General features: G+C 37.3%; 1 protein-coding gene across 3 annotated transcripts in view; it reads left to right on the top strand.

The window, feature by feature from the left end:
• Positions 1-13,157, top strand: part of DYNC2I1 (dynein 2 intermediate chain 1) — a 123,733-nt gene that overhangs the window by 89,029 nt on the left and 21,547 nt on the right. For all 3 annotated transcript variants that reach the window (XM_074193242.1, XM_074193243.1, XM_074193241.1), the window contains 2 exons: positions 7,180-7,240; positions 12,894-12,993. In XM_074193242.1, coding sequence (XP_074049343.1) covers positions 7,180-7,240; positions 12,894-12,993 — 161 coding nt within the window. The remainder of the gene's footprint in view (positions 1-7,179; positions 7,241-12,893; positions 12,994-13,157) is intronic.

Raw genomic sequence — 13,157 nt, 5'->3', positions numbered from 1 at the left:
GTCACTATTTTTAATTACCCTAAACAAAAGTCAAGGTCATTAAATATGGTAGGTTAAATATAAGTTTTTTGAAAAAAAATTGAAAATATTAAGCAATAGTAACTTTTTCTCTCCTTGACTACAATTACTACCATGGTGAAAAGACCATTTTTTTGGAGTGGTTTGGTTAAATGTTAGCTAGAATTCTACTGAATTAATAGTTTGGTTTAAATCTTGACTATTCTAAACAAAGTAAATATGAAATCATTTAGAATCTTAACTGGGAGCATATATAGAAGGATAAACTAGAAGAATTGGAGATGGTTTGGTCCAAAGAAGAGAAGGTTTTAGTTGACTGATTATTTTCAAGTATTTGATAACCTGTTACCTGGCAAGGATGAAATAGAGCTATTCTGTTTGGTCTCAAAGTACAGAACTAGGAGTAATGCAAAGGTACAAGTTTAGAATTGAAGTGAGGAAACATTTCCTGACAATTAAAGCTCTCTAAAAGTAGAATGGACTACCCTCAGGAGATAAAAAAGCGTCCCTGTCTCCAAGCAAAGGCTAGATGACCATTTGTGTGGGATATGTAGTAGAGAGAACAAATTTTCAGTAATAGGGTGAACATCTGTTATGTTATTTTTCATAATGGATTTAATATTTATATATTTCCTTAATTTCTGAAGATAGCTCTATATTCAATCAAGTGTACTTCAGGATTGTTTCACCACTAATTTAACTTAAAGCAACATAAAATTTAGAATGAATTTTTTTGCTTTAAAAACATAAAAATGATTCTATTTTTTTTGCAGTAGATACCATTTATTTATTTTTTAAAATTTATTTTTATTAAAGATATTATTTGAGTTTTACAATTTTCCCCCAATCTTAATTCCCTACCCCCGCACAGAAAGCAATCTGTCAGTCTTTACTTTGTTTCCATGTTGTACATTGATCCAAATTGAGTGTGACGAGAGAGAAATCATATCCTTAAGGAAGAGACAAAAAGGCTAAGAGATAACAAGATCAGACAATAAGGTATCTGGGTTTTTTTCTAAATTAAAGTGAATGGTCCTTGAACTTTGTTCAAACTCCTCCTTATCTGGATACAGATGGCACTCTCCTTTGCAGACAGCCCAAAATTATTCCCGATTGTTGCACTGATGGAATGAGCAAGTCCATCAAGGTTGAACATCACCCCCATGTTGCTGTTAGGGTGTACAGTGTTTTTCTGGTTCTGTTCATCTTGCTCAATATCAGTTCATGCAAATCCCTCCAGGTTTCCCTGAAATCCCGTCCCTCCTGGTTTCTAATAGAACAATAGTGTTCTGTGACACACATATACCACAGTTTGCTAAGCCATTCCCCAATTGAAGGACATTTACTTGATTTCCAGTTCTTTGCCACCACAAACAGGGCTGCTATAAATATTTTTGTACTAGTGATGTTTTTACCTTTTTTCATCATCTCTTCAGGATATAGACCTAGTAATGGTATTGCTGGGTCAAATGCTCATTTTTGTTGCTCTTTGGATGTAGTTCCAAATTTCTCTCCAGAAAGGTTGGATGAGTTCACAGCTCCACCAACAGTGTAATAGTGTCTCAGATTTCCCACAACCCTTCTAACAATGATCATTATCCTTTCTGGTCATATTGGCCAGTCTGAGAGGTGTGAGGTGGTACCTCAGAGAAGCTTTGATTTGCATTACTCTAATAATTAATGATTAAGAGCATTTTTTAATATGGCTATGGACTGATTTGATCTCCTCATCTGTAAATTGCCTTTGCATATCCTTTGACCATTTGTCAATTGGGGAATGGCTTTTTGTTTTAAAAATATGACTCAGTTCTCTGTATATTTTAGAAATGAGTCCTTTGTCAGAATCATTAGTTGTAAAGATTGTTTCCCAATTTGCTACATTTCTTTTGATCCTGGTTACATTGGTTTTATCTGTGCAAAAGCTTTTTAATTTAATGTAATTGAAATCATCTAGTTGGTTTTTGGTGATATTCTCCAAATCTTCCTTAGTCATAAACTGCTCCCCTTTCCATAGATCTGACAGGTAAACTAGTCCTTGATCTTCTAATTTGCTTATAATATTGTTTTTTATGTCTAAGTCCTGTATGCATTTGGATCTTATCTTGGTAAAGGGTGTTAGGTGTTGGTCTAATCTAAGTTTCTTCCATACTGACTTCCAATTTTCCCAGCAGTTTTTATCAAAGAGAAGAGTTTTTTTTATTTTAATATTTATTTATTCTCTTTTTGTACAAATGCTTTTTATACATTAATAAAATATTCTTGTTTAAGAGTAAACAGAATACCCCCTCCCACCACAAAATATAGACTAGCTTGAGCAATAAAGTAAAGGGGAGAGAAAAAATATTAAAATAAAAAAAACAATGATAGTTATATTTGTAGGTATGGCCAGGTGGCTCAATGGACGGAGCCCCAGCCCAGGAGCCAGGAGCACCCGAGCCCATATCCGGCCCCATACACCCAGCTGTGTGACATGCAAGCCACCCCAACCCCACTGCCCTGCAAAAACCAAAAAAAGAAAAACAAAGACCCAAAATAAAATAAAATAGTAATAATAGTAGGGGTGTTTGGGTGGCAGACAGAGCATTGGCCCTTGAGTCAGGAGCACCTGGGTCCAAATCCCGCCTCAGACATCCAATGATCACCCTGCTATGCGGCTCCAGGCAGGCCACCCAGCCCCACTTGCCTTGCCCCCCACAAAATAATAATAATAAAAAATGTGCTTCCGTCTGTGTTCCAACACCACCAACTCTGTCGTGGGTGGATCACATTTTTTATGATAAGTCCATCACAAAAGTTACTTCCATATTTTTCCCACCATTGCCATTGCTGATCACAATACCATGTACTATATTTTCTCTGTCCTTTTACTCTGACTCTGCTGTAGGGGAGCTGAGTGGTGCACCAGACAGATCCCTGGTCCTGGGGCCAAGAAGCCCTGAGCCCCCATACCACCCCTTAGGCCCAGTATCCACCTGGCCCTATGGTCCCAGACAGGCCATCCAATCCCAGCCCCTTGCAAGAAGTAAAAAGGAAAATGTGTTATATCTGACCACTCTCCCCCCATGGTCTATCCTCTCCCCCTTTATTCATATCCCCACCCCTTCCCCCTGTCCCCCCCTTTTCTTCTTACTCCAGATGTCTATACCCCATTGAGTATATATGCTGTTTCTTCTCCTAGCCACCTCTGATGAGAGCAAAGATTCCCTCATTCCCCCCTGGCCTTCCCCTCTTCCATATCATTGCAATAGCTCATTGTAACAAAGAAAAAACTTATTATATGAGATATCTTGGCCTATTCCCCCTCTCCTTTTTCTTTCTTCCATTACATTTCCCTTTTTTTCTATTGACTCCATTTTTACATCATATTTTATCTTCAAATTCAGCTTTCTCCTGTGCTTCAACTATAAAAGCTCCCTCTACCTGCTCTATTAACTGAGAAGGTTCATATGAGGATTATCAGTGTCATTTTTCTATGCAGGAATACATGCAGTTCATCCTCATTAAGTCCCTCATATTTCCCCCCTCTCCTCCAATCTCCATGCTTCACCTGAGTCCTGTATCTGAAGATCAAACCTTCTGTTCAGCTCTGGCCATTCCAACAGGAACATTTGAAATTCCCCTGGTTCATTGAAAGTCCATCTTTTTCCCTGGAAGAGGACTTTCATTTTTGCTAGGTAGTGGATTCTTGGTTGCATTCTAAGCTCTTTTGCCTTCTGGTATATTACGAGCTTCCAATGTAGCTGCTGCTAAGTCCTGTGTGATCCTGACTGCAGCTCCATGATATTTGAACTGTGTCCTTCTGGCTGCTTGTAATATTTTCTCTTTGACTTGGGAGTTCTGGAACTTGGCTATAATATTCCTGGGGGTTGGTTTTTTGGGATCTCTTTCGGGGGGGATCAGTGGATTCTCTCCATTTCTATTTTGCCCTCTGCTTCTAGAATATCAGGACAATTTTCCTGTAGTAATTCTTTGAAAATGATGTCAAGGGGGCAGCTAGGTGGCGTAGTGGATAAAGCACCGGCCTTGGAGTCAGGAGTACCTGGGTTCAAATCCCGTCTCAGACACTTAATAATGACCTAGCTGTGTGGCCTTGGGCAAGCCACTTAACCCCATTTGCCTTGCAAAAACCTTAAAAAAAATAAAAGAAAAGAAAATGATGTCAAAGCTCTTTTCCTGATCATGACTTTTAGGTATTCCAATAATTTTTAAATTATCTTTCTAAGTCTGTTTTCCTTATCAGTTGTTTTTTCAATGAGATGTTTCATATCTTCTAATTTTTCATTTATTTTTGGTTTTGAAATAATGAATCCTGATTTCTCATAAATTCATCAGTCTCCCTGAGTTCTATTCTTTGAAGGATTTGTTATCCTTAGAAAGTTTTCTTATCTCTTTTTCCATCTGGTCCATTTTGCTTTTTAAAGCATGCTTCTCCTCAATAACTTTTTGAACTGTTTTATCCATTTGACCTAAACTGGTTTTTAGCATGCTATTTTATTAATCATTTTTTTGGATTTCCTTGACTAGGCTGCTGACTTCATTTTCATGTTTTTCCTGCATCTGTTTCATTTGTTTTCCCAGTTTTTCTTCTAACTCCCTTATTTGATTTTTTTTGCCACCCCCTCATTTGATTTTCAAAGTCATTTTTAAGCTCTATCATAGCCTGAGCCCAATTTCTGTTTTTTCTTGGGAGTCTTTAAATGCAGGAGCTTGTGCTTCCTCATCTTCAGACTGAGTATTTTGATCCTTCTTGGGCTCATATGCAAAATGTTTCTCAATGGTGTTCTTTTTTTTCTGCTTGCTCATTTTCCCAGCCTAAGCCTGCTTTGGGGGTGCTTCTTGAGCTTTTGGGACACTCCCACAAGGGTCTTAGTGTATGAGGCTCTGTCCCCCCTCCTGGTCTGTGAATGACCATAGCGCCCCCCTCTGCCACGGGCCGAGGTAGGGGGGCCCTGTTGTTCTATGGGGGGGGCCTAAACTGAGATCAGGATCTGAATGTGGTCAGAGCCCCAGAGTCCTGTTCCTGGACAGAGCACAGAGCTCTGCAGTCTCTCTTCACTCCCCTCCCTCAGCTCAATGGGCTCATGCCCCGGGGGCTCCTGCTTACTGGCTCCGCCTGCTTCTGTTTCCTGGATCTGGGCTGGGGAAAGACCATGCTGCTAGCTGTGTGTCCTGAGGGCTGGGCTCCACGGGCTTGCTCTGGCAGAGGTCCCCCGCTGTTCCCCCACTTTGTGCCCAGTGCCCCCCCCCGGGGTGCAGCTCAGGAGACCCCTGCTGTTGTGAGCCACGGCCCCCAGCGCCCTGGGGCTGCCTCCAGGAGGCTGAAGTTCTTTGGCTCTGGCAGGCCACCGCTCCAGCGGGCCGCCCCTCCGGCCCTGGGGAGCAGAGCCTTTCTGCTCTTTTCCACTTTACCTTGAGTAGGAGAACTGCCTCACTGGGTCCCTCTGTTGGTTCTGTCTCTCGAAAGTTTAGTTAGAGTCCTTAGCTTATGAATTTTATGAGAGAGCACCTAAGACACCATACTTGTTGCCATCTTGGCTCTGCCCCCAAGAGAAGAGTTTTTATCCCAATAGCTGGACTCTTTAGGTTTATTTAACACCAGATTACTATAATGGTCTCCTGCTTTTGCACCTAGTCTATTCCACAGGTCCACCACTCTTATTTCTTAGCCAGTATCAAATAGTTTTGATGACTGATGCTTTATAGTATAATTTTAGATCAGGTACGGCTATGCCCCCTTCTTTTACATCTTTTTTCATTAAGTTCCTGGTAATTCTTGACTTTTTATTTCTCCATATGAATTTACTTACAATTTTTTTAACTCATTAGAGTAATTGTTTTGGAATTTTGATTGGTAGGGCACTAAACAGGTAGTTTAGTTTTGGTAGAACTGTCATTTTTATTATATTAGCTCTACCTATCCATGAGCAGTTGATATTTGCCCAGTTATTTAAATCTGATTTAATTTGTGTGAGAAGTGTTTTATAATTGTTTTCAAAAAGTTTCTGAGTCTGTCTTGGCAAATAGACTCCCAGGTATTTTATATTGTCTGAGGCTACTTTGAATGAGATTTCTCTTTCTAGCTCTTCCTGCTGTATCTTGCTAGACATATATAGAAAAGTTGAGGATTTATGATGGTTTATTTTATAACCTGCAACTCTGGTAAAATTGCTAATTGTTTCCAGTAGTTTTTTGGATCATTTCTTGGGATTCTCTAGGTAGACTATCATGTCATCTGCAAAGAGTGAGAGTTTTATCTCTTCCTTCCCAATTCTAACTCCTTCAGTTTCTTTTTCTTCTCTAATTGCTGAAGCTAACATTTCTAATATGACATTGAATAGTAGTGGTGATAATGGGCACCCTTGTTTCACCCCAAAATTCAGAATGATTTTAATAAAGCTTAAGAAATTTTGACACTTGATAAATTTTTAAGTTTAGGACTGAGCTGTATAAATAGCTTTTAGATGCTTTAGGTTGTGAAATTGCTGATCTATCATCTGAAGTATTTTGCATATAATTTGTGGTAGGAGCATAATGGTCTATAAAAGGCATGTTCCATCTCTGCCTTGATGAAGAATAGTGAATACTTTTTAATCGAATGAGCGATGTGCTTAAAAGTGGGGGAATTTCTTCATTAATATTTCCAAGTTAATATCCTGTTTTGTTCCACAATCATTTATTAAGAACTTTTGTGCAAAGTTTTAGGGAACGAATCTAGAAACTGCATTTAGTGTTCTATTTTTAATCTAGAGCTAGTGTCCTATGTTGCCCAAGAAAGGTTTTATTCAAGAGCTCTCTGAAGGAATATTAAAAATCATTACTCATCTTTTTGTTACATATCAGCAAAGAATATGACAGAGTATATACTTATATATGACTATATATATATATATATATATATATATATATATAATTTCAACAGAGGTTAATAGTAGCCCAGAAAACCACATTAAATCCATTTATTAGATTTGAATTTAATAATTGTTATTTAGCCTGGCATAAGTATGATTCTGTGAATCCATTTTAATTATATTTATTCACACTTTGGCATTATTTCCTAACATAAGACATTTATGTAATCATAAGTGATTTTTTTAAAAAAAAAGTTCTTTTGTTATCACCTCTACAAGGAGAATAACCTGTTTTTGATCTTTCTGTTTTCAGGTTTAATACCAGGTGGGAAGATAAAGTTGGTACACAGTTCAGCAATCCAGTTGAATAATAGGTAAACTATCTCATGTTTAATATGCTAAAAATTATATTTTTATCTCATTAGGCATATTACCCTCACTTAAAAGCAAGATAGAAATGAGATTTTGTATTTAGAAATGAACGCATGATGAACTTTGGTAACCTGTATATGCTTTGTGCTTTGAAATGGTTCATTGACAAGAAGCTTATATGCGGGGTGGCTAGGTGGTGCAGTGGATAGAACACCGGCCTTGGAGTCAGAAGTACCTGAGTTCAAATCCAGCCTCAGACATTTAATAATTACCTAGCTTTGTGGCCTTGGGCAAGCCACTTTTCCCCATTGCTTTGCAAAAAAACCTTAAAAAAAAAAAAAAGAAGCATAAATGCCCAGGGAAATTTCTAAATAATTGATGATTTTGTTCTAAGGTCAGATTCCTTATGTGTCATGGAATCCTCTTCCTATCAATATTGCAACATGTCTATAATTTAGTAGATGAGTTTTAGAAAATTATCTGATGATTAGAAAGACTACTTGATTTGCCTATGGTGACAAAATGTCAGAAGAAAGATTTGAATCCAAGTCTTTCTAACTTGTTATCCAGAATTCCACCATGCTATATGATCTATATATATTCTTTGGATAATATATGACAATTCAGTTTCTGAAAGCAGAATGTAATATTTACATAAAACTTTTGTTTGTTTGGGAACCTATCCAGAAATTAAAAAGTCCTCTTATATGTATAGATACTTCTTACCATTTTCAAGTAATTGAAAATTTGAGCTAAAGTCAACTTCATGTTGATTGTGGCTATTTTATTTTATTATGTCTTCTAAAAGTATCACTTAGCTGTGTGAAAATAAGAATTAATTTGGATATCTTTATTGTGCTGATCTCCCCCCTCCTGAAATTAGTTCTTTTGATAACTAAAATCAAAATCTCATAATTTTGAGGACTCAATATTATTTGTGATAACAGGCATGCTTATTTTACCATGTATCTTATTACCCCTATAGTTTATCCTCCTTTCACGGAATTCTTGCTCTTGGTTTTAAATAGATACTATTTTTTTTTTATTTTTGAGTAAGCTCTACTTCTAAATTTTCTAAATGTTTAAAATTTTTGGTTTACTTATTGTATATTATTACAATAATCTTGTTGTGAGAGTAAACATAAGCCTCCTCTTCCCCAAAAAGATAGAGAAACTTCAGGAATAGTGAGGGAGAGGAAAAAAGTGTACTTCGGTCTGTGTTTAGATTCCAATGATTCTGTCCCTGGGATGAGTTGCCTTCTTTATCGTAAGTCCAGCAGAGAAATTGTTTCACTATTTTTCCCATAGCTGTTATCACTAGCTGTATTTCCCTCTACTCTATTGCTCCCCACTCTCATCTATTCTCATCATTCTCTCTCTCTCTCTCTCTCTCTCTCTCTCTCTCTCTCTCTCTCTTCTTTTGTCCTATCTCTGTTCAAAAGTGTGTTGTATGGGTGGCTAGGTGGTGCAGTGTATAGAGCACTGACCTTGGAGTCAGGAGTACCTGGATTCAAATCAGACACTTAACAATTACCTAGCTGTGTGGCCTTGGGCAAACCACTTAACCCCATTGCCTTGAAAAATCTTTAAAAAAAAAAAAGGGTCAGCTAGGTGGTGCAGTGGATAAAGCACCAGCCCTGGAGTCAGGAGTGCCTGGGTTCAAATCCAGTCTCAGACACTTAATAATTACCTAGCTGCGTGGCCTTGGGCAAGCCACTTAACCCCATTTGCCTTGCAAAAACCTAAAAAAAAAAAGTGTGTTGTAACTGAGTACTGATGATCTTCCCTCTCTTCTATCACCTACTCCCTCCTTTCCTACACCCTTATCCCATTCCTTTCCTTTCATTTTTCTCTAGGGTAAGATAGATTTCTATAACATATTAAGTGTATATGTTATTTCCTCTCTGAGCCAGTCAGGAATACAAGCAGTTTAACATTATTAAGTTCCTCATAGTTAGTCCTTCTCGTCCATCCCTTCTGTGGTTTACGTGAGTCCTGTACTTGGAGATCAAACTTTCTGTTCATCTCTGACTGTTTCAATAGGAAAGTTTGAAAATCCTTTGTTTCATTGAAAGTCCATCTTTTCCCCTGAAAGAAGATGTTCAGTTTTGCTGGATAGTTGATTCTCGGTTGTAAATCAATATCTTTTGCCTTGCGGAATATCATATTCCAAGCTCTGTGAGCCCTTAATGTAGATGCTGCCAGATCCTGTATAATCCTGACTATAGAGTCATGGTAGTTTAATTGTTTGTTTCTGGCAACTTTTAGTATTTTCTGTTTGACTTGGGAGTTTTGGAGTTTGGTTATAATAGTCCTGGAAGTTTTTCTTTTGGGATATCTTTCAGGAGGTGATTGGTGAATTCCCTCAATTTCTAGGGAGCTCAGGGCATTTTTTGCTGTATTATTTCTTGAAAAATGAAGTCTAGCTTTTCCTGGTCATGATTTTCAGGTAGCCCAATAATTTTAAAATTATCTCTTCTGGATCTGTTTTTTAGGTCAGTTTTTCCAATGAGATATTTCACATTTTCTTCTAAATTTTATTGTTTTATTACTTCCTGATTTCTCACAGTCATCAGCTTCCTTTAGTTCCATTCTACATTTGAAGGAATTATTTCCTTTAGAGAGTTTTTTAATCTCCTTTTCCAGCTGACCAATTCTGCTTTTTAAGGCATTCTTTTCTTCATTTGCCTTTTGTGATACTTTTCCCATTTGGCCTAAACTGATTTTTAATGTTACTTTCTGCAGTATTTTTCTTTTGTATTTCTTTCACCAAGTTGCTGACTTGGTTTTCTTGATTTATGTGCATTGCTCTCAATTCTCCTCCCAATTTTTCCTCAACTTCCCTTAATTGTTTTTCTTTTAGTTTTTTTTTTCTTGCAAGGCAATGGAGTTAAGTGGCTTGCCCAAGGCTACACAGATAATTATTAAGTGTCTGAGGCTGGATTTGAACTCAGGGCTGACTCCAGGGCTGGTACTCTATCCACTGTGCCACCTAGCTGCCCCCCTTAATTGCTTTCAAAGTCTTTTTTGAGCTCATCCATTGCCTGAACCTATTTTCTGTTTATCTTGGAGGCTTTAGATACAGAAGCTTTGATTTTTGTCATCATCTGAGTATGTATTTTGATCCTTCATGGGATCCAAGTTGTTTTCTCTGGTCAAATTCTTCTTTTTCTGTTGTTTGATAATTTCCTCAGCCTATGACTGATTTACCGCACTTCCAGGTTTGGGGGAGTACAATACACAGGGATCTTAAACTCCAGGGTCTTATGAGTGGTCCTGACTGCTCTCTTGCCTGTGCTTTGATATGTGGATGACCACAGGCCCTCCACTATACCCTGGAGCTGTGAGGAGAATTCCTGCTCCTCTATGATAGTATGGGGGGCCAGACTGCGACCTGGTTCTGAGTGTGGGCAAACAGCTGAGTCCTGCTCTAGGGAGAGCAGAGAGAGACCTCTTCAGACTCTCCCAACCCCCTTATCATCTATGGGCAGAGAGCTCTGAAAGTGCTGGGTGGCTCTGCCAACTCCTACTGCCGGTTCTCACTGCAGGAGTGCTCTTCTGGTGCGTCACGGGTGATCCCTGGGCCACCCCCTCTGCCACGGACCCAGGGACCCCATGGGCTTTTCCTGGAAGATTGGAGGGGTTTACTCTGGCCCGGGTGTGCTGTGCTGTGGCTTCAGCTGCACCACAGCTCTCTCCAGCCCCTGGTCCTGGTGAACTTTAAAGTTGTCTTGGACTGGGAAATTGTATCATTCAGTCTTTCTGTGAGTTCTGTCCCTCTGAATTTTGGCTAGAGTCATAATGGATTTTGGAGTTTTTTTGAGAATGCATTTCTAGGAATTCCTGTCTTCGTGCTGCCATCTTGGCTCCCAATTTTTTAATTTTTTTTTAACAGGAATGGGTATTGCATTTTGTCAAAAATTTTTCTTCCATCTATTGAAATAATGATTTGATTTTTGTTGTTTTTGTTATTAATATACTGAGTTATGTTTTTATTATTGTCAATATTAAATCAGTCCTAAATTTCTGTTATAAATCAACCTGACCCACAATATTGATCCTTGTAACATATTACTATAATGTCCTCGTTTTTTTTTTTTTTTAGGTTTTTTGCAAGGCAAACAGGGTTAAGTAATGTCCTTGTTAATATTTTATTTAAAATTTTTTAAGTCAATATTCATTAGATTAACTTCAGTTTTCTTTGTTTTTATTTCTCCCACATTTGTGTCATAGAAGGAATTTCATCAGATTATTTGTTTGCCTGTTTTTCAAAGCAGTTTATATACTATTGGAATTAAAAATGTTTGGTAGACTATACTTGTGAATCCATCTAGTCCTGGTTTGTCCAGAGAAATAACTGAATGCAGACTGAAACACAATATTTTTTTAAACTTTATTTTTTTTTGGGGGGGAGGAATCTGGGTTTTCTTTTGTAACATGGGTAATAATTGCATGCCTGCACAAGAGAGGGAGGAGAGCATGGGAAAAATCTGGAACTCAATATTTTTTTTATTTTTTTTAAGTGAAAGATTTTATTTATTTTGAATTTTACAATTTTCCCTTTAATCTTGCTCCCCCCCACAGAAGACAGTCTATTAGTCTATATATTGTTTCTATGCTATACATTGATCTGAATTGAATGTCTTAAGAAAAAAATCCTATCCTTAAGAAGAAAAAAATAAAATATAAGAGATAGCAAGATTACATAATATATATATATATATATATATATATATAAATTAAAGATAATAGTCTTTGGTCTTTGTTCAAATTACACAATTCTTTCTCTGGATACAGATAGTATTATCCATCACAGATAACCCAAAATTATGCCTGATTGTTGCACTGTTGGAATGAGCAAGTCCATTAAGGTTGATCATCACCCCCATGTTGTTGTTTGGATGTACAGTGTTTTTCTGGTTCTGCTCATCTTGTTCAGCATCAGTTCATACAAATCCTTCTAGGCTTCCTTGAATTCCCATCCCTCCTTCTTTCTAATAGCACAATAGTGTTCCATGACGTACATATACCACAGTTTGTTAAGCCATTCCCCAGTTGGACATTCACTTGATTTCCAATTTTTTGCCACCACAAACAGGACTGCTATGTACCAGTGATGTTTTTACCCTTTTTCATGATCTCTTCAGGGTATAGATCCAGTAGTGGTATTGCTGGATCAAATGGTATGCACATTTTTGTTGCCTTTTGGGTGTAATTCCAAATTGTTTTCCAGAAAGGTTGGATATGGAATTCAATATTTTAAAAAAATAAATCTTTAAAATTATTTTTACATATAATTGGAAAAATACAAAAATATTAAAAAAGAAATGAGAAGATGTGAAACAGCTGCTCTGGAGAATGGGATGGCAAATTGATTAAGGAGTAGTAGGATGATTTCCTTGATATGTTGATATGTAAAAGGTCATTATCATATACTCTTACTTGAATCTGAATTGTTTTAACTCTTTCCCCAAGGTTATATCCAAATAGCAAATTGTTAGATTAATTTCCATAATGGAAAATAAGTAATGTATTCTAACCATTAATTAAATGCTTATGCCAAATATTTTATGCAGTGTTAATGCTATTTTGCATATCCTTGAGGTTTTCAAAGACTGACTCTATTCACATTGCTTTTCTATTGTATTTTCTTAGTTTTCCTCCTAAAATGAACATAAGATGGAAGCCTATGCAGACACTGATTATTAAGTTTTTGCCTTCAGATCCTAATCACTTCATTATTGGTACAGATATGGTAAGAAATGTTCAGGATTTCCTTCTATAACTCAGTCCTGTCATTTCCCAGGATTTTTTCAAAATGTCTTTAAAAATTATTCCATGTTTTCAGTGTTGAGACAGTAAATTATTTTCCCTCATAAACTTAAGGTGCTCACTATAGCCAGAATAGACCATGGCTGG

Source organism: Macrotis lagotis, chromosome 7 (genome assembly GCF_037893015.1).
Source record: "Macrotis lagotis isolate mMagLag1 chromosome 7, bilby.v1.9.chrom.fasta, whole genome shotgun sequence".
NCBI classification, from domain to species: domain Eukaryota; kingdom Metazoa; phylum Chordata; class Mammalia; order Peramelemorphia; family Peramelidae; genus Macrotis; species Macrotis lagotis.
This window is presented reverse-complemented; position numbering and strand designations above follow the sequence as displayed.